The sequence below is a fragment of the Rhyacophila brunnea genome, unplaced genomic scaffold (assembly GCF_057557595.1).
Source record: "Rhyacophila brunnea isolate RB1 unplaced genomic scaffold, BYU_Rbru_1.0 scaffold_5, whole genome shotgun sequence".
NCBI classification, from domain to species: domain Eukaryota; kingdom Metazoa; phylum Arthropoda; class Insecta; order Trichoptera; family Rhyacophilidae; genus Rhyacophila; species Rhyacophila brunnea.
In genome coordinates, this window is record NW_028233170.1 from 2,235,339 (window position 1) to 2,260,927 (window position 25,589).

At 35.3% G+C, this 25,589-nt stretch overlaps 1 protein-coding gene across 1 annotated transcript in view; it reads left to right on the forward strand.

The window, feature by feature from the left end:
* Positions 1-25,589, forward strand: part of LOC147065890 (dynein axonemal heavy chain 7-like) — a 119,110-nt gene that overhangs the window by 55,825 nt on the left and 37,696 nt on the right. Inside the window, exons 38-52 of the mRNA XM_085955678.1 lie at positions 1,068-1,219; positions 2,946-3,093; positions 3,177-3,389; positions 4,379-4,551; positions 7,153-7,294; positions 7,424-7,537; positions 8,369-8,479; positions 13,214-13,402; positions 14,531-14,760; positions 17,256-17,481; positions 18,812-18,994; positions 19,082-19,310; positions 20,168-20,313; positions 20,960-21,155; positions 22,455-22,683. Coding sequence (XP_085811804.1) covers positions 1,068-1,219; positions 2,946-3,093; positions 3,177-3,389; positions 4,379-4,551; positions 7,153-7,294; positions 7,424-7,537; positions 8,369-8,479; positions 13,214-13,402; positions 14,531-14,760; positions 17,256-17,481; positions 18,812-18,994; positions 19,082-19,310; positions 20,168-20,313; positions 20,960-21,155; positions 22,455-22,683 — 2,681 coding nt within the window. The remainder of the gene's footprint in view (positions 1-1,067; positions 1,220-2,945; positions 3,094-3,176; positions 3,390-4,378; positions 4,552-7,152; positions 7,295-7,423; positions 7,538-8,368; positions 8,480-13,213; positions 13,403-14,530; positions 14,761-17,255; positions 17,482-18,811; positions 18,995-19,081; positions 19,311-20,167; positions 20,314-20,959; positions 21,156-22,454; positions 22,684-25,589) is intronic.

A 25,589-nucleotide genomic window follows, 5' to 3' on the forward strand; every position in this document is an offset into this window, starting at 1 on the left:
TTTCATCCTATAATGATATGCCATCATCATCTTAGCCACTCTCGATTCACTACTAGACGAAGGTCGTTCCATCTTGTTTCCATTTTTCTCAATCCTTTCATTGCTACGTATGTCAGCGGAATTTTGGTCACCTTCTAGATTTTTTAATATCTCTTGGGTACCATGATGATGAAATTTGTCCAACAATGATCTGTATAGGTGCCCATATACGGCCAGTTTGAGTAGCAGTTTGAACCTGGCACAGACAATAACTGTACAATAACTGTATGTTAGTGGGCACACCACAGACCAGTTCTAACTACCCCATTTAAATCTTTCGAACTGTCAACAGATGTGCCCACATATGTACAGTTATTGTCAGTGGCGGGTCAAACGTCAGAAACTGTGGAGGTTAGGTTCGCGGAGATAATACACAGGAGTAGTGTTTAAATTGGTTTGAAGTAGGGTATATTTGAACGATATTGATACACGAATAATTTTACTTTGCTAATTATTATAACTAGTTATTTTTATTAGAAACAAATTGACATAAAATACCTACACACTAATGACGTTGGTAAAATAAACCATGATTTCACTAATGTTATATATTTTATCTATTTTTGAAAGTTTGAGGTTATGAGATTATTATTTCAGGTGGGTTTCAGTAGCGCCGTGTGCGAAGCATCAGTTATTGGCTACTTTATGAGATCCATCAGCAACCAGTTCGTCGGATCTTAGTTTCTCCATGAGCGAATGATCTTAGTTTTACAATTTGTATGTGTGCAATTCTTATTACAGCATGTAGGGTTTTTAAGTATTTTTAGTAATTGTTATTCATTTAATGGGTTTCTTTATGTTTAGTTAGGAATTTGGTGGGGGCGGGGTAAATATTGTTTAATACAAATAATTTTTTGGTAACACCCAAAAAACTTCCTCAACCCTTGGTCTGTATGCATCTTTTGTCTTGTTTAAGATGATTTAAATAATTGGTTTACATTCGAATCCAGTATATCATATTTTTTTTATAATTAAACATATTTAGAGATTTTTGATAAATACTTACTGTATTTTGATTTTCTTTTCAGTTTATGTGTGCAATGAGTAAACCGACACCCGGTATGAAAGGAGTGACCCCGAGATTCACTCGACATTTTGGATTTTTATGCATTGACGAGTTCGACGATTCGACTCTCATGTTAATATTCAGCAAGATTATGCTCTGGCATTTGGATACAAGGTTTATACTCCAATATTAATTATCACTCTCACTAATGATTTTAAATAGTACTTTATTTATTGCTCGGCAGCTTTTTTATGAATGACATTTAATGCTTTTGCATTGCCTGTGTTGATGAATTTATACAACGATGTTTTTTCTTGTACACTGTCAATGCAAGAGTTTTGTGCAGTCACTATATTATAGCAGTGGCAAAGGGTGGAGGTAGGCTGTTAAGATCCACCATAAGGAGTGCACACTAAACTTTATCAGTCATACATATTTGTTTTCATTGACTACATTTTACAGATGGTTTTGGTTAGTTTTTATAATCCAATTAAACTGTGCGAAAACCAAGCCATAATAGATAATAGTAAAAAAATACTCGTCTATCAATAAAATATCTAAAATTATGCAATTAAATCATCCATTACTTTGGATATTTTATAGATAGAATAATATTTTTTTCTATTATAGTTTGGCTTAAGCAGGGCTTAATGAATTAAAAAAAAAATCATTTGCATCCAATATGCATTTTTAATCCAATGAAAAAAAATAAGTATGAATGAAAAAGTGTGCACAATTTTGTCTTATTGTCCAAAGTATACCAAAACTAGGCAGGAAAAACTAACCAACACTATATAGCAGTGGTGGAGGGTGGAGGTAGGCTGTGGAGATCTGACATAAATAATGGAAACTAAACTTTGTCAGTCATATTTATTTGTTTTCATTGCCCATGATATATACATTAGGTACTTATAATGTCCTGGGTTCCAGGTTCGAATCTTGGGTCTGACCAAATATATATATTGTTGTGTGTTATTACCATTGATATACTACTAGATGAGGAGTTCCCATACAAGTGTCATTTTAAAAATGTACCACAAAAAGATATTACGAATATCGTCTTATAATATTTCCTTGTAGGTATAATGCGTTAAGACCGTTAACATGGATTCTCGAATTTCACCCGTATTGCCCTAGCTGTAAAACTAAATTTGCATTCTTGGAATAGTGACCCTAAGGGTCTGCAACCCAAAGCTTGCAAGCTACCAAAAATTCATGTCTGAGCGGACAGAGCAAGTCGTCATGCGCTGACTATTAGTTAGAGAAAGATGCAAGCTAGATCGGGCTTACCCATAATTATTGCCAGGTCGTTTTCGAGACAAATATTAAGTGAGCTTATATCGAGTTAAGTCCGCTGATATTAAAACAGTAAGTTTTAACACTGGCCGAGTCGCTGAAAATCGGGCGTCATTTTAAGAAGCATATGATTCATCCAGTAGTATATCAATGGTTATTACTTATTAGATAAAAATATTCTTCCATCTATGAAATATCTAAAATTATGGCGTTACACAATTTTAGATATTTTATAAATAGGAGAATATTTTTTACCTATTATGGTTTGGTCGGCAGGGTTTAATTGAATTCTTAAAACTATCTTTAATTTGTATTATTAGTCTAACGAAAACAAATAAGTATGATTGAGAAAGTCTGCATTATTTTTGTCAGATCTCCATAACCTACCTTTATTATTAGTATGTCAATGTTTCATTGAATTTTAAAAACTGACCAGCACCTTCTGCAATTTATATTCTTAGTTCAATGAAAACAATTAATAAGTATGACTGACAATGTGTGCATTATCTTTGTCAGATCTCCACAGTCTACCTCCACCCGTCGCCAATGCTATACAGTTCTGCAAAATCTATCTTTAAATTTATTACTGTTCTCAATATTTCAGAGGGTTTTCAAAAGAGTTTGATCCATGCATTAGTGAATTGGTGTCGGCCACTCTTGAAATATACAAAAATTGTCGACTTAATCTATTACCGACGCCATCAAAGTCCCACTACATGTTTAATTTGAGGGATTTTTCAAGAGTCATCCAGGTTTGTGATAACGCTTTCTCTAACTGTGGAATTGATGCTATTTGACATTGGGTAATTAATTGAGTTATGTTTTTTTACAACAGGGTGTGCTCCTATCCGTTCCTGAAGTAATAGAAACCCTGCAGGCGATGAAGCGACTGTGGGTGCACGAATGCTTGCGAGTGTTTTCCGATCGCCTTATTGATTCTGAAGACAAAGATTGGTTCGTGGAAGCCCTCAGAAGTGCTACAACAAAGTGCTTAAATGAAAACTTTGATGGCATGTTGGAAAGATTATCGGAAAATCGTGATGAGAAGGTAATAGGGAATCTTTTTAACATGTATGTGTTTTACCATTCGCAGTGACATTAAAATAAAATTCTGTGAACAAAATTCGAGTGTAACGCAGAATGTTACCAGTCGAGCGGTCTAAGGTTCTCGTCCGATCACCGAAGTTAAGCAACATTGGGCACAGATAGTACATGGATGGGTGACCACTTGGGAAGACCGCGTGCCGTTGGCTCTTTTTAACCTAAGTAAGACAAATATACATAAGTGAGGTTAATATGCAAAATAACATTTTGACATTTTATTATCAATATGTTAAGGGGGATCTTATATGACAACCTAGCGAAAAAATACGAAGCTTGCAATTTGAGATTTTTTTTTGATAATTTACAATTTCAACTGTATTAATTAATAAATATGTATCTGAAAACATTAAAACGATTTTTGTTTTTTTAAATCAAAGATAAACTTACAATTGTAAAAAAAATGTTAATTTGTCACATATTTGGTACATAGGTTACATTATTATTACATTATTTTTATGGTTATATTTATTATTAAAATTTAGTTTATTAAGTTTTTAATTTTTTAGCATTTAGATTTTTGACTAATTCATAGTTTTAATATTTTTTATATCTATTTTAAAAAACATAGATTTTCATAAAAAATATAACTATGTATAACTTGAAATCCTTTTTATTTTGAAAAAAATATTTTGTTAGTGGGTAAATGCTGAGTACCTACGCTACATGGAACTACATTGGAATGTGGATATGTGTCTTCAATCGCTTTCAGACATTTACATGTTCCAATGTAATTCCGTGTAGCAGAGGTATTCAGCATCAGGATATAGATACATTTCTTTAAACTGACTTTCAATTTTTATCCTAAAGCTTTTTCTTACTACATTCAAACATTTGGTGGTGGTAAATAACCTCCACCAAATATTTTTCAGTAAGTGCATTTGGTGGGGTTAAATAGAATGATAATTTAATAATTTATTTGTGTGGTATTTTTAGATCACTGATGCCGAACTCCGCAAACTTATTTATTGTGACTTTGCCAATCCTAAAGCCGATACGAGATTTTATATGGAAGCGACGGAGACGGATCATCTGACAAAAACTGTCGACTCGTTCTTATTTGAATTCAATAACATGACGAAGAAACCGATGAATTTAGTCTTGTTCAGGTAATTATAACTATAACTGGAGAGAGTCTTATGAACAATTACAATTATAACACTTTCTCAAATTTCTCAATATTTTTATTCTGATTGAATTGGTAACTTTAAAAAACTTAATATTCTTTATGTTGGTACATTGAAAGATGGCAGCCATGAAGGTGACGTTTATAACAGTTTTGACGATTCATTTTTTATGTATTTTGGCATACACAATATTTGTGAATTTTTATCTAAGTATTCTAAATAATGTTTTGGTGTATTTGGCTACCCATCGATGAATAATAATTATTGACACTTTTCTAAGCAATATCTATGCATTTAATAATCTAAAATAGATAAGAAAATTAATGAATGTATTATTCCGAATCAATGAGGGAATGGCGCAGAGAGATAAATAATAATTCAAGAGGAGGCCTATGCCTGCCCCTTGACTCGGTCGCCTATATGTGCTGCACACATTGCATGTTCACACGTCACCCTTGATTGCGTTTTGCACCAACTTTTAATTATTGTCCTGCTTAGACCTGTTTCTACAAACATTTTTCAGTCGCAGTGTGGAATTGAACGGAATTGAACATTTTGTTATGATATTTTTTTATTTGACAGTTGATACAGATGTAGCAATCATACCAATCACCAGTACAAGGGTGACACACTTTAAAATGTATGTTTTGTTGTCAAAACAAAACAAAGAAGCGGAAGCGATAGTCAGCATTTCCTCAATCATATCTAGATCAATAAGGGACTATTATGATGCGACAATATCTCTTGTAATGTATGAACTGCATTTGTATAAATAGCAAGGGCAATCCATAAATCGTTACTCCACTCGAGTCCATCACTCGGAGCACTACTCACGACGAGTCCGTCACTCGGCGCACTGCTCATCTTGATTCCAGTCTCTCGGTTATATTAATATCTCAGTACATCGCCAGTCAGTCCATTAACCTTTTAACAGCCCAGCTGAAAGTACTAGGCATACTCTCCAGGGCCGAATTAAATATATTATAAAAAAAATTAAATATCAGTGAAAAGTTAAATTTCATGCACTTACATGAGACCTCAATTGAAGTTCGGCGAAAAAGTTTTTCTCTATTTTAGTATTTTTAAAAATAAATTTCCTAGTATTTTTGTAAAATGTCAATATATTATATACTGATAGCACTAAATTACACTAAACACATTAAAATCACTAAATATTTTCTAGTGTATGGAAAATTTCGAAGCACGGTTCAAAACATACAAACAAAATGTGCGCGGCTCAAACATATCCCATTTCCACTCAAATGTCCGTCTTTCAGTGGATTCCGATGTGGTATATTGACTTTCATCCACTTCCAAAGTTTCTTCAAGTTCAACATCCGAATCATCACTTCCATCGTCTTCAGATTCAACTGTTTCGATAAGGTTATCGATTTCACCAAAATCGTCAATTTCATCCATTTTGAATCATAAAATTTGTAAAACTAAAATCGTAAATAAAAAACACTCCGTATACGCAAATTGAATCCGAAATACAAATAAAAAATAGTCACAACACTTTTTCATCATCTTTCATCGTCTTTCATCAATTACTTATATATTATATAAGACGATGAAAGATGATCAAAAAGTGTTGTGACTATTTTTTATTTGTTTTTATTTTTATATATATCTATATATTATATAGATATATATAAAAAGGATTTCAAGTTATACATATTTATAATTTTATAAAAATTGATGTTTTTTAAAATAAATATAAAAAATATTAAAACGATGAATTAGTCAAAAATCTAAATGACGAAAAATTGAAAACTTAAAATAAATTTTAATAATAAATATGACCATAAAATATAATGTAATAATAAGATGTGACCCTGCAACGAATTAAAATTTAAGACATTTTTTTACAATTGTATGTTTATCTTTAAATTTAAAAAAAAATAAAAAATCTTTTTAATGTTTTCAGATACATATTTATTAATTAATACAGTTGAAATTGTAAATTATCAAAAAAATCTCAAATTGCAAGCTTCGTATTTTTCCGCTAGGTTCTCTGCTGGTATGCCTCTCCCCCTTAATTGATAAATAAATATCTGAAAACATTAAAAAGAAAAATATTTTTTGTTTCAAGTCAAAGATAGACTTACAATTATTGTAAAAAAGATGTAATAAAATGTGGATTTTTTACAGGACCTCATCTTATTATTACATATCTTTTATGGTCATATTTATTATTAAAATTTAGTTTATTAAGTTTTCGAAGCTTCACATAAGAGATTTTTGACTAATTCATAATTTTAATATTTTTTATATCTATTTTAAAATAGATCGATTTTTATAAAAATATAAATGTGTATAACTTGAAATCCTTTTTATTTATATCAAATCGAGCTTCAATATTGGGACCATACCTACCTAAATAAAATTTTAATGTTTTCAGATATATATTTATTAATTAACACAGTTGAAATTGTAAATTATCAAAAAAATGTCTCAAATTGCAAGCTTCGTATTTTTCCGCTAGAGACTAAAGACCAGTAAGTATGAAGATATAGAGTGTGAGCGATTGAGTCTATAGTGAATATTTGCAGTATAGATATTTTAAATATTCTTCTATTACAGGTTTGCGGTGGAGCATGTATGTCGAATCTGTCGAATCGTTGCTCAACCAAGATCTCATGCTCTGCTGATAGGATTGGGAGGATCTGGAAGACAATCTCTTACTAGACTTGCTGCACATATCAATGATTATGAGCTATTCCAAGTAATTTCTTTATTTGTTATAGTATAATAATATCTACAGTATAAGGCTACAGTTTTAATTTGATTTATCTCTTCTTGGCTTATTAAGCATCGATTGTATGTAAGTTTGATCATTATATTTCATTTTAAGGTTGAGATGAGCCGTCAGTATGGCTTCCACGAATGGCGTGAAGATTTGAAATCACTTCTAAGGAAGGCCAGTATGCCGGATCAGCATGTCATATTTTTGTTTATCGAATCACAGGTGTGTTAACTAAACTTAATTTAGTATGTCCGCGGAGTAATTAGATTTGGTTAGGTTAGGTCAGAGGTTCTTAACCTTTTTGCGGTAGTGGTTGCATTTGAGATTTGGGATAATAGTGGCGGGCGCACATCGGATTTCTAAAAAACAAGAGAGTATTATGTGTTACATATGTACCTATTTTATTATATCGGTAGATTATATATTTAGACGCCTGTGAGGGCATTTACAAAAGAAGCATGAAACACCCATACAGTTACATATAGAAAATAAAAAGAGATAAAATGCAATAAAAAGTAAAAAAAAATATTCAAAATAACACAGGCTATTAGTGCGATCTTTGACTTTGCGTTTCACTTACTAACTTTTCAAAGTAAGGAGAGTAAGATGATAATCCCAATCGTAAACAATTATCAAGTTTGGTATTAGTAAGTCGAGATCTTGCTTTTGATTTTATTATGTTCATGGTGGAAAATAAAGATTCACACAAATATGTGGAACCAGAACAGCATTTAATTTTGTAAGCTCCTTTTTTCAAAAGAGGGTAGGTACTTTTTTTGGTGTCTTCTTGAGGAATTTCGCTATGGAATTAGCAATTTTAGTAATGTCTGTCTGTATTGAAAATCGTTATTTAATACTTTGCCGGGGGCTCACAAAAATGGTTCCACGGGCGCACATGCGGTTAAGAACCCCTGGGTTAGGTGTATATGTTTGTGAAGAAAATTGCTAACATTCAATTTTTTTATGTCTGTGCTATGTTGCTTTGTAGAAAACCGAATAATGCTCGTTATTTTTAGAGATTTGTATAATAAAATACATTTATTATTTTCTTAGATAAAGGAAGAAGGATTTTTGGAGGATATCAATAATATTTTGAATTCTGGCGAAGTTCCAAATCTTTTTAACGCTGAAGAAAAAGCAGATCTTTGTGAGAGAATGAGAGTGGTAAGTGAAAACATAATGTCATTGATTCTACAATATCTGCGATGTTTACAATTCTGTATTGTTTACGAGATATTTAATAAAACTGTACAGTTAAATAGTTATAGATATACCATCATAAGTTGTCCGGTGTTCGTAATTTGGAATTAAGTCTATCACAGTACATATAATGATAAGCCAAATAATTGAAATATTAGCATTTATAGCGCCCTCGCTCAGTATACAATAATTAATACTGCTGGATGTAAAAATACAATAATACATTTATTACGTGATTATGTTTTCATATCTTTAATAGTACATAAAAGATATTGAACATTACTTAAAGATACCTATGTAACAATTTCTGTTATATTTTATTTAGAATATTTTGGAATCAACAAAAATTATTTTACAATAACATTAAAACTCAAAATAGAATACAAAATTGACTTTGTCATCAATCAAATATTAATAACTCAAAAAGTATGTGTTTGAATCATTTGATTTTTTTAACATGAATAAAAAAAGGATGCTCTAATGCCACGGTGGCCGCGCGGCTTAAGCGTTGGAATATAACGCCGTGGGTCTCAGGTTCGAATCCTAGGTCTGGCAAGTACACATATTGTTTTTCAAACCTAATAGGTTGAGCAAGTGGCTGACATCCATTTCTCGTAAAAAACAAAATCTGTTAATACAAATCTCTACTCTGTGGAGGCCCATATGATCCTATTAGGATCAGACATGGTCGGAATATGATTTAAAAGACAGAAAAGACAAAAAATATATTTAAAGCGAGATAGGGAGGTTCAAAGATCAATAAATAAAAACTTTCATTTATTTTTCTTCAGAATTTTAGTGCTAAATAAAAAACCAATTACGTCCTAAAGATTAAAAAAACTGCTTGTATTATATAGGGTAATCTATTTTCATATGATAACCCATAAAATATCTGAAAATTATTAACAAATGCCTTACTTTTCGCATTTCTAGCAATAAGTGAAATTTTGCGAATTTATTCTTAAGTTTCAAAAGTTACGATTTTCTGTTCCGAACTTCAAAATATAATATGATAATTTTTAATAAAACTGTTCCCTGTAAATTATCCTGTATCTAAAATCACTTCCAAGGTTTGAAAATATTTTAACAGATGTTCATTCTTAACGCCGATAAAAAAAAAAGGTTAATAACCTTGATATTATTAGTTTTGAAGTTTTTTTCTATCACAGAAACATGAATACATAATTTTATTCTGTGCAGGGAACTGTTTTACGAAATATTGGACTAAAGATTCAATCAATAGATGTCACAAACAGAAAATTAAAAATAATACTTAAAATGCTGTACTATTTTTTATGTATGATATTTTTAAAATCCAATATTTTATACTGGTTCGTAAGAATCCCTGCTATCTAATATATTCACCCTGTAGCGAACTTATCTCTTAACACATTTAAATCCAGAAATCTTCAATAAATGCCCTAATATACTGAAAAAAAACATTGTACATGTTCGAACACGAGAATTTCTCGTAATCTTGGAGTGATCCGTGATGTCGGTTAGTAATTAAAGTAATACCTACTTTGCTTTAAAATACAAAAGCCGATCGCCAATGTAGCTCAATTTAGAAAGCCCTTCAGAGAGTATTAAAAGCCATCAGTTAAAACTTGTCGTAAGTATGACTCCTTTAGCATTGTGGTCAATGTGTGTGGGCGCGATACCCGAGAGATGCAGGTTCGTTTCCTGCAGGGTTGTCTTACTTTTTTAACCGGTTAAGTGCCCAGAGCGTCTTTGGACGCCTTAATTACACCGATTCTTACGTTAATTACTATCAATTAACTAATTGCGGCATAGAAAGGATTAAAAAAGATTTTTTCTATTTGTTATAATATAATTTTTCCAAATTATTTATGTTCAATATACGAGGGTGGGTCAATTAGTCCTTAGAAAAGCCGACAAGTGGCGCGACTAATACTGTAAGCGGTTTGTTTTCATGCAGCGGCACTACCGATTCAGTATGCTGCGAAGTTTCAATCAGATTGGTCGGGTTGTTGTGTGTTTCTCGTACATTTAAAAAAAAAATTGCTTGTGGAAAATGGGAAAATGGAAAATGGAGAAAATTGAGTTTAGAGCTGTTATTAAACATTTTAATATAAAAGGGTTAACAGCAAAGGAAATAAAAAATGAGTTGGATTTAGTTCACGGCATATCTGCTCCTTCACTTGCAACTATTTATAACTGGTTAAATGAATTTAAACGTGGTCGTACATCAACAAAGGATGAACCACGCTCAGGACGTCCTGTAGAGGTGACTACACCAGAAATGATCAATAAAATCCACGATATGGTGTTAAGTGACCGAAGATTAAAGTTGAGTGAGATAATTGAGGTTACAGGGATCTCAAAAGGTAGCGTCATTTCTATTTTACATGACAAATTGGGCATGAAAAATATTTCTGCAAGATGGGTGCCGCGTTTGCTCACAGTCGACAATAAACGCAATAGGGTGGTGGCCTCTAAAGCCCTGTTGTCGCTCATGCAACGCAATCCGGATGATTTTTTTCGTCGCTTTGTGACTGTAGATGAAACATGTATACACCACTATACTCCCGAGATGAAAGAACAGTCAAAGCAGTAGATTGCGAAGGCAAACCATGTCCAAAGAAGGCGAAAACCGTGAAATCAGCTGGTAAGGTTATGGCTACTGTATTTTGGGATGCACGTGAAATTATTTTCGTTGACTATTTGGAAAAAGGAAAAACAATAACAGGGGATTATTATGCATCTTTATTGGGCCAGCTAAAAAACAAAATTGAAGAAAAACGGCCTCATTTAAACAGGAAAAAAATCCTCTTTCATCAGGACAATGCCCGTGTTCACACATGTTTACGATCAATGGCTAAAATTGAAGAATTGAAGTTCGAATTGGTCGACCACCCACCGTATTCGCCAGATTTAGCCCCCAGTGACTTTTTCCTTTTCCCAAACTTAAAAAAATGGCTAAGTGGACAACGTTTTTTTTCAAATGAAGAAGTCATCGATCGGACAAATGCTTATTTTGAGGACCTTCCGAAAACTTATTTTTCTGACGGTTTAAAAAAAATTGAGAAACGTCTAACCAAGTGTATTGAGCTCCAAGGAGATTATGTTGAGAAATAAAAAAAAAATACAAAAATAAAAACTGTTTTAATGCTTTTTTCTAAGGAATTATTGACCCACCCTCGTAGTACAGTCGAACTTGGTTATTACGAGGAAGATGGGACCGACTGAATTTGCTCGTTATAAGCGTTACTTGATATATCAGAGAATAGGTATTTTTAAATGAGCGGTCACATTACACAAAAAGTCGAAAATAAAATATCTGTAAACCATTGTAAAAATCCCCGAAACAAGCATGGCATTCATAAACTACAAAATAAGTTGTTTATTGTAATGAACGCTGGTAGGTACCTACGGACTTCACAAACCTTGGATTTTTCAACCATATGAGTGGATACTTATTTATTATTGTCGGCGAAACACCAATTAGGTAGGTACTTTGACACATAACTAGTCTCATTAACGTAATCCGACCCTGGCGGCATCCAGTTTGATCGGATTTTATTGCTTAGTGTCGAAATGTTTTTAAAAGATCGACACATTAACAGTATTTTAGCTCGGTATATTCGATAAGTTTCTCGTTATAACAGTGAATAAATGTATGGAGAAAATCATAAACCAAAATGTCAACGAATGTCTCCTCATTACATCCAAGATCTTGCTGTGTCCGAGATCATAATAAGCGAGTTTGATTGTAAGTGTAAACGCATGAAGAGAAAACTTGTATATATATACTTTTACAAAACGAAACCCCTAGCACAAGAACGTTTCAAATTCCAAATCAGTAATCTAACCACAAATTCAAGAACAATCATAAATAACCAGCCCTGCAAAAGTTGACAACCCCCGATAATTATTGTTAAATAATATTATTATTGCGAAACGCATTTGTCAGAGTGAGGCGACGCACATTCATTTCTATGTGCTTCTAAACCTAGAATTTCTCAGAAGGGCACCGAGCTAAATTTACAGTAAGGGTTTTGGAGCTTCAACAAGTAACCCGCCCCGTAAGCCCCTCTCCCGCATTTTACAAGAGGGTAAATGAAAATAATTGATCAGTCTGGAATTCACCCTGGAGGTAGAAAGATAATCGCGGGACTGGTGGGCCCCACGCAGCGGATGCATCATCACAAAGTAAACTCCACCCGTTTCGATTTCTCAAATCAGTCTAGTATTCCCATGTTAATAAATATTCGTATAACCCCTACCACGCAAGATCGTAATAAATAAAAGTTGTCCGGTGAAACAACAAGTGAATACTGTGAAATGTGACAAAAACAAACCTACCCTTGAAATGCCAGGGCTGTGCGAAGTGAAAGTTCTCGGCAAACCGTTTTAAAAATCAATGTTTATCCTAATGTAATACTACCAATGCTTGTCTATGTTTTAGTATAAATAAATCGTAATTCTGAGCGGAATTATAAATAAAATTTCTGTGTTATAACTAATTGTGCCCGCTATGATGTCACTCACTTTCATAACATTAAATAATGCTCTATGAAAGACTCCACCAACGTACACGTGAGTTCTTTAAGGTATTAATACCTACATATTGCTCATGATTAATCTCCGCTCTATGTAGGTTGAATGGTTTTTTAGCCTGCATAATACTTTGTTATTTATGATACAAGTGGATATTTTTTTTTTTAACTTATGTAGATAGACAAACAACGAGACAAGTCCCTGCAGACGGACGGAACGCTGCCGGCACTGAACGGTCTCTTTGTGAATATCGTCCGTGAGCAGCTACACATGGTGCTGGCCATGAGCCCTGCCGGAACATCGTTACGAACCAGAATTAGAAAGTTTCCTGCCATGGTCAACTGCTGCACGATCGACTGGTTTCAAGTGAGTCTGTGTCTTATTATTATAGTGGGTATTATACAGGGTTAGGCAAACAGTCTTGAATACAAAATAATTTAATTAAGAATTATTAGCAAGTGCAGGTACATCAAAAACTAAAATTTGGAGAGATTCCGATACCATCTATGAATCAGTTATTATTTTCTCGATTTATAATTATAATAGATGGTTAATTTTACTGACAAAATTTGACAAACACCTCATATGTGTAGTTAGATATGAATATTGTTTCTCGATTTCGGATTGCAATAGTATGTATCGTTTCATATCATAGCATTGATTTGCTATATAGGAAAGGCCTTTAGCTAAATTCACATATATTTGACGCGTACACATTTTCTGGATAGTTTGTAAAGCATTCAGAGCCATTCATTGGTCAATAGCCGTGTACTGACTGACCAAGCGTTGCCGCGGCCGATCCAAGCATTGTCGGTTTTTGTCGATGCTCAAAGATGCCTCGCAATGTTCAGAATACGCGGAGTGGAGATGGATGGAGAAGTATAAGTCGGGAAATGAACCATCCCGTAGTGGATCTGAAAAAGAAGATTGAGTCTTTGATGGGATCATTCAGAAGGAAAAAATCAAGTCTTATAGTATATTGTATGTTTATAAGTATATTTATTATATGTTTATAAGTATATTTTTTTAACCGAAAACCTTTTAGATTTTTGTTTGTTTTGCTTTCAATCAAAAAAGTCAATGAATCAGAAAAACGCAGTAGCTGCGATAGCAATTTGCACGCGTAGTCAGTACGTGGCTAATAATTAGTGCATTGTGTTGTTATTAAACGGTAAGCAGCCAATGAGGTATCACCTGATTAGTATGGAGTGGTTTTAAGCCAATGAGATTTTATATCAAGTTTGCCCAAACTGAAGGTGGACAATGTATGATTTTCATTTGTAAGAACGTCTCCATGAGCGCAGCGAAAAAATCAAACCTCATATCAGAGTTTTTACCAAAAACATATTCAGTAGTCATGGTGAAGTTATAGTAGTGTCTGATGGTATGGGTTTCTATGTTGTGTTTCAATATGTGTGTGATCTCCGATTATAAGGGTCGCGACTATTACTGAATGGCACTTTTGATTAATTTTGATGGATTCGCCTATTTAAGGAATGGCCTTCAGATGCATTGCTAGCCGTCGCCACTCACTTCCTGAATGACATCGAGCTGACAGAGGTGGAGAGAGATGCCGCCATCCAGATGTGTCAGATATATCATACAGACACACAGGAGCTTTCAGAGCAATACTTTGTCCGGCTGGGACGGAAGAATTACGTCACTCCGACCGCCTACCTGGAGTTGATTTATCTCTTTAAATCATTGCTCACTTCCAAGAGAATGTAAGTGATCCATTTATATCTGCTTTGTTTTAAGATTGCTTTATAAGGATTTATTACTTAGTCACTTTAGATAAATTACTTACTTAGTCACGCGACTGTGGTCTCCCGGGCGACTTGCAGGCAACCAGGGAGGCGGCCAATAATCCGCTCACTTTCAAGATGGATGTCGAAGCAGCAAAAAATACGTTCTCTCAGCGGCGTGACTGCCAGCGACTGGTCAGTGGTCGCCTAGTGTGGCGGCGCTCAATAGATAACTATATGATTTCATGCATCGCAACCGATCACCCGACCAGAGAGATTGGGCAACCAGACCGAACGCAAGAATGAGATTTTACTGGTCGTCCGACTAAACTAGTTGCGCAACTACTGGGCAACCAGGTGTGGCATGGTCCATGTAATTGCATACATTTGGTCTGGTCGCGAAACTGGCTGTGCAACCAGAATTGCCCGGTGTGGCCTGGGTTTTAGGTTCAGATAAGAATGATGTTGTTTCGATAATTAACACAATGCTTACTATTAATTAATTTTGTAATTAACGTGTTAATTTGCATTTGAAAAGTAATTAGCAAAAATACAATTTTGTGCGGCCCGTAAGCATTGGGTTAATATTCATTTATTTGTATCTAATAATTACTTGAGAATTTGGAATAGGTCTATTCACAATGACTTGATTGATAAGAGAGAAATAATTGGCAAACTGTCGCCGGTAAGTAGATATTATAGAATATTGCTTTGAAGACAGGTTTGTCATTTTAGGCTGCTGTGTAAATATTTGTAATGGGAACCCGTCTAATATTTTATAATAATGTCCATTCAATGTAATGCATAATGCATAAGCCCACGTATTCACATAGGGCCTTTAAGTTGTGATTGTATTGAGATGCATGTGGCGTACTATCTCAATGTCACGGCGACAAATTTAGTCTATGATTTTTCATTTTGCAGAATATTTTGAACGATCACCACCTCTGTAAATTCTATGATGGAGAGTGCCAACTCTAATGCATTAGTATTTTGAATTATTATTCATTATTCATGCTAATTTCAATTAATTTTAATAGTTTCTACGTGTGCGTACGTTCAAATTACTTACTTGCCATATTATATCCATAGATAATATTTTGAACAGAACCTAACCTGCAGACCATAGATAATAGACAATATTCTTATAGAAAATCCTTAGTGCCAACTACTAAAAACAATAAACATGCGATTTTGACATGAATCGAAAATGTGTAGGCATGTAGAGAATGATAAAAAACGTTCATTGAGTCATGCAGGTGTCGATGCAGTGCAGTACAATGTGAGGTGACCTCATTGTTGTTCTGGTGATTTCGGCAGATTTTGATAACTGACAATGTTCATCTAAAGGTTCAAAATATGCTACGGGATGGGAGCATCAGTCTGATAACATTTTTAACACCATGTAAAATGATATTACACACTTTTTCCCGTAGCTGCAGCTTACTGTGACATCACGTGATAGTATGCAACGTGCATCTCAATATAACTATCTTAGAAATCGGGTGCATCAGTTGTTTGTTCTCCCAAGGAGCAGAACTAACCTGCCATTGGTGATGCCAATTGGGAGGGCAATAACTCTGTTCAACCAAATCGCTTCGGATGTTGATATATTCCATCTACGTGAGGATGAGTATAAGTGGACGTTGTTTTATAAATTCTTAAAATAGAGTCTGCTTAGCTCATCCGGTGCACCTACTTCCTTGTACCTATATACTTAATATTTTTTGTATTTACACATTTCTACTGTTGAATAACTTAATACTGATCTATCTCTTTTTTTATGTACTGATACCAAATATCATAATGCCTAAATCCCCCATCAAAAATCCTCCAATCGACAGAGTTGGGAATATAATGATATTATTGTAATTGTAAATGAGTCAAGGCTAGACCAGGATGCACAGCGAAACAAAGAAAAAGAAAGTTACCGTTATCTGTTTCTGGGCGGACGAAGGGTCGAGAGTAGGTACGGTCAGTCGGTAATCTACCCTTGAGCCTTGAACGTCGCCTCTAAATACGATTTGCTACCTCTTTGCGCCAAAGTGTGCGTTTACAAATGTTATTAATAATTAATTGTTACTTGTCAAGGGAAATATACTTACGTAATGTCCCTGAATCAATGTTTTTAATAAGTGGAAAAGTGTAAATCAACGCCCTACGTAAACCCATACCCTTCAGTACCTAATACTGTTTTAATAATATTTCTTTGTTTCTAAATGTCATGTTGTGAACGTCTTAAACTTATAATTTGTAATGTCCACAATATGAAAAATAAATAAACTGAATTGATAATCACAACTTTAATCTTTGTTGCTCATGTGTTTTATCAGATGTGACAACATGGCATGGTAAAGTGCATATTGGGCATGTTGTGTTGCTAGAAACTATTCTGTGGATGTTTATAAAAGTTATTGTCAAATTTAATCTATTATTCATAAAAGGAATAAGATAATGTCTATTGTATTCAATAGAGAGGTTGTGAACAACGAGAAGCGATACTTGGCTGGCCTACAGCAACTGGAGGCGGCAGCACTTTCGGTGAGCGCTCTGCAAGTGACTCTTGAAGAATTGCAGCCGCAACTGGCGGCGGGCGCGGCCGCTGTGGCCGAGACCAGCGCGCAAGTTCTCACCGAGAAGGAGGGAGTGGCCCTCGTCGAAGAGACGGTTCTTGCTGATCAAGAAGTCGCCGATGAACAGGTCTGTTTCTTATGCTGAATTCATTACTTTCTCTCATCGATAATCTACAATTCTACACTATGTCAGACAAATATAAGATGATGGTAATGAGTATGAAACACATGACTAATAAAGCGGGGAGTCTTTTGAACTCTTTGTATTAAAACTTTTGATCTTTATGTTGACAGCACTGAATACACTGTTTAAAACAAATGCAAATAGTGACCGATCGTTGATCCCCTTTTTTGGTTAGGTACATGCTTCTTCTTCTTATTGTGCCATCCGCTAGCGGAGGTCGGGCACCATCAAGGTGATCTCGGATTTGTCGTCTGCTACCCGGAACAGTTCAGTGGAGCTGCAGTCGTACCAATCATGGAGGTTCTTAAGCCACGAAATGCGGCGCCATCCTCTGCTACGCTTACCATTGATCTTTCCTTGAATGACAAGTTGGGGAATGCTGTTCTTTTGTCCTCTCATAATGTGGCCGAGGTACTGCAGTTTCCTGGTTTTGATACTACGTAGAACTTTCGGACCTTCCCCATTCGATTGAGAACTTCAACATTTGTCACCCGGTCAGTCCAAGGAATTTTGAGGATGCGTCTATACAGCCACATCTCGAAAGCTTCAAGCCTCCGTGACATCTCTTACATGCTTACATTTTCTTATTTGTGATTGTTCATCTAATTATTATTCTTCCCTTGATGCTGTCTCCTATTAAAGGTTGGCAACCAAATCGCTGCCTTCCCTATCCTTGGCCAGTCCTATCAGATCACTGATGCAAGCTAATTAATTAATGATTGTTCATTTAATACAAAACTTCACTAAGCTTCTAAGGCGTTTTTGTTTTTATGTCAATGTTGCTTTGACAAAATTATCTAAGAGCACTTTTAATCATTAGTTTTAGTAACTTTATTACCTGCTCCGCTTTTTAGAAGAATGTTTTTTCAACATCTTTTTTAAATACCTGTTTCCTAGTGTAACTAAAGTAATACCAACTCAATAATCTGTCGCAATAATTAATACTATCCACTTGTGGTGGGTACAATGGAACAAAGGTGCAGATGTTGAATGGTATATTGGGTCATTTTCATGACGTAACATTTTCAACAGTAATAGAATATTACAAATGTATGAACTTAATTTAAAAATATTTGAAAATTTTTGGAAGGAAAGCTAAAAAAACTCAATTTTGTATAAAAAAAAATCTTGGATCACGAAACCAAAACTCTTATTCTGATCTGGATTGCGGCTATTAAAATATTCTAGTGAATCAAACCAATAGTAATTATTATTATATGTTGGTAATGATATAATTATGTAAATATAATATTTTGCTTCTCGCTATGAACAGGCGAAAGCAGCGCAGGTGATCAAGGATGAATGTGACGCGGACTTGGAAGAGGCGATGCCGATTATGAATGCGGCGCTTGCCGCCCTCGAAACCTTCACCCCTGCGGACATCACTTTCATCAAAACCATGAAGAACCCGCCCAAAGGAATCAAACTTGTAATGGAGGCCATTTGCATCCTAAAGGTACGTATAAGTGACTAAAAAATCTTCATCAGTGGAAAAATATTTTGAGACAAGATTGTGGTGAATAGGTGAATTTGATTTTCTCAGGATGTGAAACCGGACAAAATACCCAACCCATCTGGTGCGGTTGGCACATTTGAGGACTACTGGGGCCCTTCCAAGAAGTTGCTCAACGATATCAAGTTCCTGGACGGGCTGAGATACTTTGACAAAGATAACATTCCTCCGCCTATTATAAAGAAGCTCCACACCACCATATTGAATGACGAATTATTTGTACCTGAGAAGATGAAGCAGGTGTCATCGGCAGCTGAAGGTATGGTTATTATTCCCTTCTCTCTTCCATCTCCCGAAATGTGGAAGAGCAAGTGTACTGGGTATTAGAGACCTCCGGTAATATTCAAGTGGACTGCACTCCTCATAATTTTATAAGATAAATATTGCTATTCGTAACTTCACATCTAGTAATGGGAGTAATGAAACATGACTTTTGTCCACCAGATTTACGAAATACTTAGTATTATTAATAATTGCTTTATAAAACAATGGTTATTGAAGACTGTCGCCAATTGAAACAACTTAGGCACAACCACAGCCACTTGTGTGTTCTGAAATGTAACTGTTAAATATTTCAACATAACGCCTCGAAGTTGACTTTATATACGAGGGTTGTCCAAGAATGAATTAAAGACCTTTATTCATTTTTGGCACAACGGATGTTATTTCTTAAAAGATGGCAGCAATAGCGTATAGCGTAGACTTCCCTCTCTAGAACGAGTGGTGAGCCGGCTCGGTAGCTGCTTCAGTATGACATTTGCATCCGTTTGAGATAGACGCTCCGCTGTCGAATTCTGCCGCCTACAAGGTGCGTTCAATCATTCGGTTTTTCAATCAGGAGGGAGTCCACCCTGTTGAAATCCATTGTCGTCTCACATCCAATTATGGTAATGTGATGAACCAGCGGATTGTTAGGAAGTGGTGTACTGAGTTTTGAGTGGTAGAACGAGTGTTAATGATGAGGAGGGGAGAGGTCCTCAATTGGTGACGTTTTGTTGAAGAAAATCAATGATAAAGTATAAATAAAATTTTCCTAATTTTTAAAATGAAAAAGGTCTTTAATTCTTGGACAATCCTCGTAATACTCAAAACTGTTTTTATGCTTGGTTCCTTCAGGTATGTGCAAATGGGTGATTGCCATTTCGAAGTACGACACGGTGGCGAAGATTGTAGGGCCCAAGAAAGAGGCTCTCGCAGAAGCCCAAGGCATTTATAATAATGCAATGGCAGCCTTGGAAGTCAAACAAGCAGAACTGAAGGAGGTATGCCATGCCACACGTAACATACTTTTACTGAATGAGTGAATTCTAGTATTACCTACTTGTGCGCATCTATTCTATACACAAGACTGCTTTCGGCCGCTATGGCAGATATCAAGGGTAGGTTTGTATCGAAGTATTAGCACTTATATTGTAACAATTACAATAAGTTAATTGTAATTGTTAAAATAAGTGCTATGTTTTAACAGCACCTCTCTTGGCTATGCTAAATTTTAGAGCGAGATAGACAGTTTTGACTGCTTAGACGGCTAACTTATTGTAATTGTTACAATAAGTGCTAATACTTTGATAAAAACCTTCCCTAGATAGCTGCGGTAGCAGCCGAAAGCAGTCTTGTGTATAAAATAGATGCGCTGTTCTTTTGAGTGATAATTTTTCGGTGGAAGAGAGATATTTACATAACTATAATGTCCTAACAAACATATCTTGGTTGTAACAGTTAGAAGATAAGTAGTGGGTGAGAAAAGAATGGAGTTAGTCTGGATGAATGATGAGTTGGCACTGAGTGAAGATGAACTGTGAGAAACCACAGAAGACATTTCAAAAGTCCACATCACATTGTAGAGCCAATGATGATGAGTATGATGACCATCCACTTAGGATCTATTGTTTTTGTACCTTTCTCCAGGTAAGAGATAAACTGGAAGCTTTAGAAGAAGATTTAGAAGAGCAGAACAGACAGCACAGAGAGATGGATTTGAAAGTGGAGTCGTGCGGGAACAAGCTGGTGAGAGCCGAGTTGCTGCTCAAAGGCCTCGGGGGAGAGAAAACTCGCTGGATTGCGGCTGCTCAAGCCCTACGGGATAGCTATGGACTATTGACAGGTATTCAATTCTGTATGCTCCCATCGGGCCAAACGACCTGGTCAAAGGCCAATTTTGCAACATTTTACTGCAGACATTAAGATCTCTTCATGTAGAATTATTGTCAGTTTTGAATTAACTTTGTTTTCTTTTGTTTACTTTTTTATATTATTACCCACTTTTCATTTTTATATTTGTTACGCGACGTCTTACGTAGGAGAAGTTGATGCGAACGCGATTGCGATGGGGTTTGAAGCGATATAAAGCAAAACGATGCAAAGCGGCAACGTTGTCCTACGTGGCTTGTCGCCAGTCGGCATTGCTAAAATCTAGTCACGGATTTTTTTGAAAACTCATATTTTAAATGCAACATTTTACAGAAACATCTATCTCGAAGATGTGGAACTAATATTATATATTTTGAAAGATACATTCATAGAGAATTTCACCATAAAAATGAAGATATTTAATGAGTATCCACCGCCCGCCACAATCAATTCGCGCAAAAATATCAAACCAATTGATCGTGTCGTTGAAGCCACGCGCCGCTTCGCATCGCTCACCAGGCGAAATCTGCACTGTAGGCCTGCGTCTGTAGGCCACTCCATGTTTTTGATATTTCTGTGCTGCGCCCACGTAAGACGCTGGGTTAGTCCTCAATGCTCCTCTTTCCCATGAGTTAGTTCAGTGCAATTCATTTAGTGTTTAATCCACCTTTGCATCACACCTGCTACAGTTTAAAAATTATCTCCGAGCAAATAGCATTGCTATTACAAGTACCAGCTAATACAATCCATTATCCAGTGCATCTATTCTATACACAAGACTGCTATTGGCCGCTATCGGAACTATCGAGGGTAGTTTTTCTTATTTTTGTATCGAAATATTAGCACTTATTCTAACAATTCCAATAAGGTAGTTGTAATTGTTACAATAAGTGCTATGTTTTAATAACACCTCTCTTGACTGCTAAATTTTAGAGCGAGATAGACAGTTTTGACTGTTTAGACGGCTAACTTATTGTAACAATTATAATACTTTGATACAAACATATGAAAAACTACCCTCGATAGCTGCCGATAGCAGTCTTGTGTATAGAATAGATGCGCAGGAGTCCTAGCGTGCGATTGTGGTTTTATAAGTTCTACAGTATCGATCTTCAAGGTTGGTGCCTCCCACTCATGAATTTCTTTCATCCCTGATTACAGTTAAAAATCCCATGCATACAGTCCACTTGCCCCTGCTATTTTTCCATATTATATATTTTCATAGTCGCTCCATGTATGGTCATTAAAATGGCATTGTTTCTAAATATTTAAGGAGATATCCTGATATCAGCTGGCGTGATAGCATACCTCGGTCCGTTCACGACATCGTTCCGTCAGTCTCAAATCGAACAATGGACAACGATGTGCAATAAACTGGGAGTGTATTCCAGTCCCGACTTTCAATTGAGGAACGTCCTTGGTGATGCGGTGACTATTCAGCAGTGGAATCTAGATGGACTGCCCTCGGATGCCTTCAGCATTGAAAGTGGTATCATAATAAAGTAAGTCTGTGGATCATCATAATCACTGCAAAAGTATTGGTAGAATTTATATTTTTAGAATAGAATTTTTTAGGGTCTAATTTGATTAAATTGTTCTACTTATTCCAAAGGTTTTAAGCTATGTATAAATAAAGAGATAGGTACCTAAAAACAAAAAATTCTATTATATCAGCAAGTAACCTAAGTATTTGTCAGTAGTGAAAACTCCATACCAAGCTACTATTTAAAGCAGTGGCTATTAACCTTTTCAAAGTCACGGTGCGCTTTTGATCATAAGAAAAAATTGCGGTGCACCAAAATCAAACGGTCAGAAAACAAAGAAAATTATGGGGAAATAACTCTATTTATAAATTAAACAGATTGCATAACAGCCAAAGAAAAAAAATATTAAAGAAAAGATATATGTATACATAATTTATTATGGAAAAACTGTAACTTAAATTACCCTTTTTTTTGAATGTGAAAATCAATTCATGTGAGACCTGAACTTACAGATTTTGCAGATTTCTGAAATATTAGGTCGAATATTTGATATAGCTAGTAGCTACCCTCAATTCTTCGTAAGTCGTCTCTAAATTCGTAAGTCTTTCTCTTATTTTAGTTTAGAAACCGAGCTCACACAAAAATGTGTTGAAAACTGTCAGTGATTTTCAGTGCTCTCATGTAGAGAGCTGGATATTCATCTTGGACAGAAATCCAAAATTCCTCCATAGTTATTTAAGAAAATTTAATTTTTAAAGTACTATCCGTTGACAAGGTGACAAAAATTTTCGTTTTTTCCTTGAATGCTTGTGTTAACGTTATTTTAGCACACCAATCATCATTCTGAAGACATTTTACAAAATCATCCATATCTTCATTTTGGAAAAAGATTAACCTTTACCCCTAGAACCCGCAGTGTGAAAAAGCAAACATTCGTACTTAGCTTCCATAAAAATGCAAAGTTTTTTTTTAAATGCGTGTTTTTAAACGTCTTGATCTTGACAGGTTTTAGTGTTGCTGATAATGTTTTCGAAAGTAGAGATTCCCTGTGTAAAAAAACAGTGCGTAGATATAATATTAGGGTTTCTTGTCTTTGCGAGCGTAATAAATCCTTTAAATGAGTCTACCATTGACGGAGCACCATTTCGCGGATTTTTCTGCTTTTATCATTTTTTTAGCGGTGCATTTGCAACAAGCTAGCAGTGCACCAGTGCTTCGCGGTGCACCGGTTAAGAACCACTGATTTAAAGTATACCTTCTAAATAGATTAAAATTAGATAAAAAATAGATTTTAAAAACCTAAAGACATTTCAAAGGTAAAAAAATACCAATAAAGCCACCTGTCTCTAAGTATTGAATTTAGGATTTATATACACATAATATCAACACCTCCTACGTATAAAGTTGGAACTGCAAAATGGTAACTTTTCAGTTGTACGATTTCAATAAATTTTAATGTCACCACAACGTTGCAAGATGCAGGATGGTTTGATGATGATTGCAGGCAAGCACTGTTTGAAAAAAATGAAGCAAGGAAGAAATGCCTACAAAGGGAAACGCGCCAAAATTACGAAACTTATAAAGAAAAGAGAAAAACTGCAACAAAGCTCTGTCGAGAGAAAAAGCGAATGATGCTCAAGAGAATACTCCAAGATATGGAATGTCAAAGAAGAAACAATGATCCCAGAAAATTTTACAAGACTTCGGTATCTAACGAAATCCTATCAACCCAGATTAAACTCCTGTAAGGATAGTGAAGGACAAATGCTGATCGAAAAAGAGGACATTATGGAAAAGGCTATTTCACAACACTTTTAAATCGGGCTTATAGTAATGATCATGAGGAAACAGAAGAAGTATTGTACCACACTGCCGAGGAATTTATTGATGAGCCTACTCTGCCTGAAGTAAGAAAAGCATTAAGAACGCTGAAAAACAATAAAGCACCTGGAACCGACAGGATAACAGCCGAGCTGATAAAGAGTGGAGGCTCAACACTGGAAGCAAATATCCACAGGATAATTCTCAATATTTGGGAAAAAGAAATTCTACCTGAGTAATGGAAGATGGGTATAATCGTGCCTATTCTGAAAAAGGGAGACAAAACAATGTGCGATAACTACAGAGGGATCACAATTCTAAACACAGCTTATAAAGTTTTCTCATCTGTATTGTATAGCAGGTTAATGATCTATGGTGAGGATATCCTGGGAGAATACCAATGCGGCTTCCGACCAAATAGATCCACCATAGATCACATCCATCTCATGAGGCAAACTATGGAGAAAGCGCACGAATACAACCTTACACTCCACCACCTGTTTATTGATTTTAAACAAGCTTTCGACAGCATGAATAGGGATAAGATGCTGCAAAGCCTAAAAATACTGGGAATTCCCTTAAAACTAGTAAGGCTAATAAAGACCACACTGACGGATACTCAAGCAGTTGTCACTGTGCAAAATGAGCAAACTGAAAGCTTCAAAATCAAATCAGGTGTGAGACAAGGGGATGCGCTATCCACTATGGTATTTAACCTTGTGGTGGAATCCATAGCTCGTGAAACCAACATAAGAGGATGGGTAGATTACAGTACAACGCAGATGTGCGCTTATGCTGACGACATAGTAATTACAAGCAGATCCAAACAGGGGATGATCGACCATGGTGGCACTATGAAAATAAAAGCAGAAAACGCTGGGCTGCAAATAAACCAGTCAAAAACTAAGTATATGGTCAGCACACGCGATCAGGTACCGCTGCAGAATATAGACATAGGACAGCATGCATATGAAGGGGTGGACAAGTTCACGTATCTCGGATCCAGCCTAAATACCCAAAATAAAACAGCAGAGGAGATAAAAATCCGCCTTATCTCCGGGAATAAATGCTGGCATGCCTGCAAGCGACTGGTGGGGTCGAAA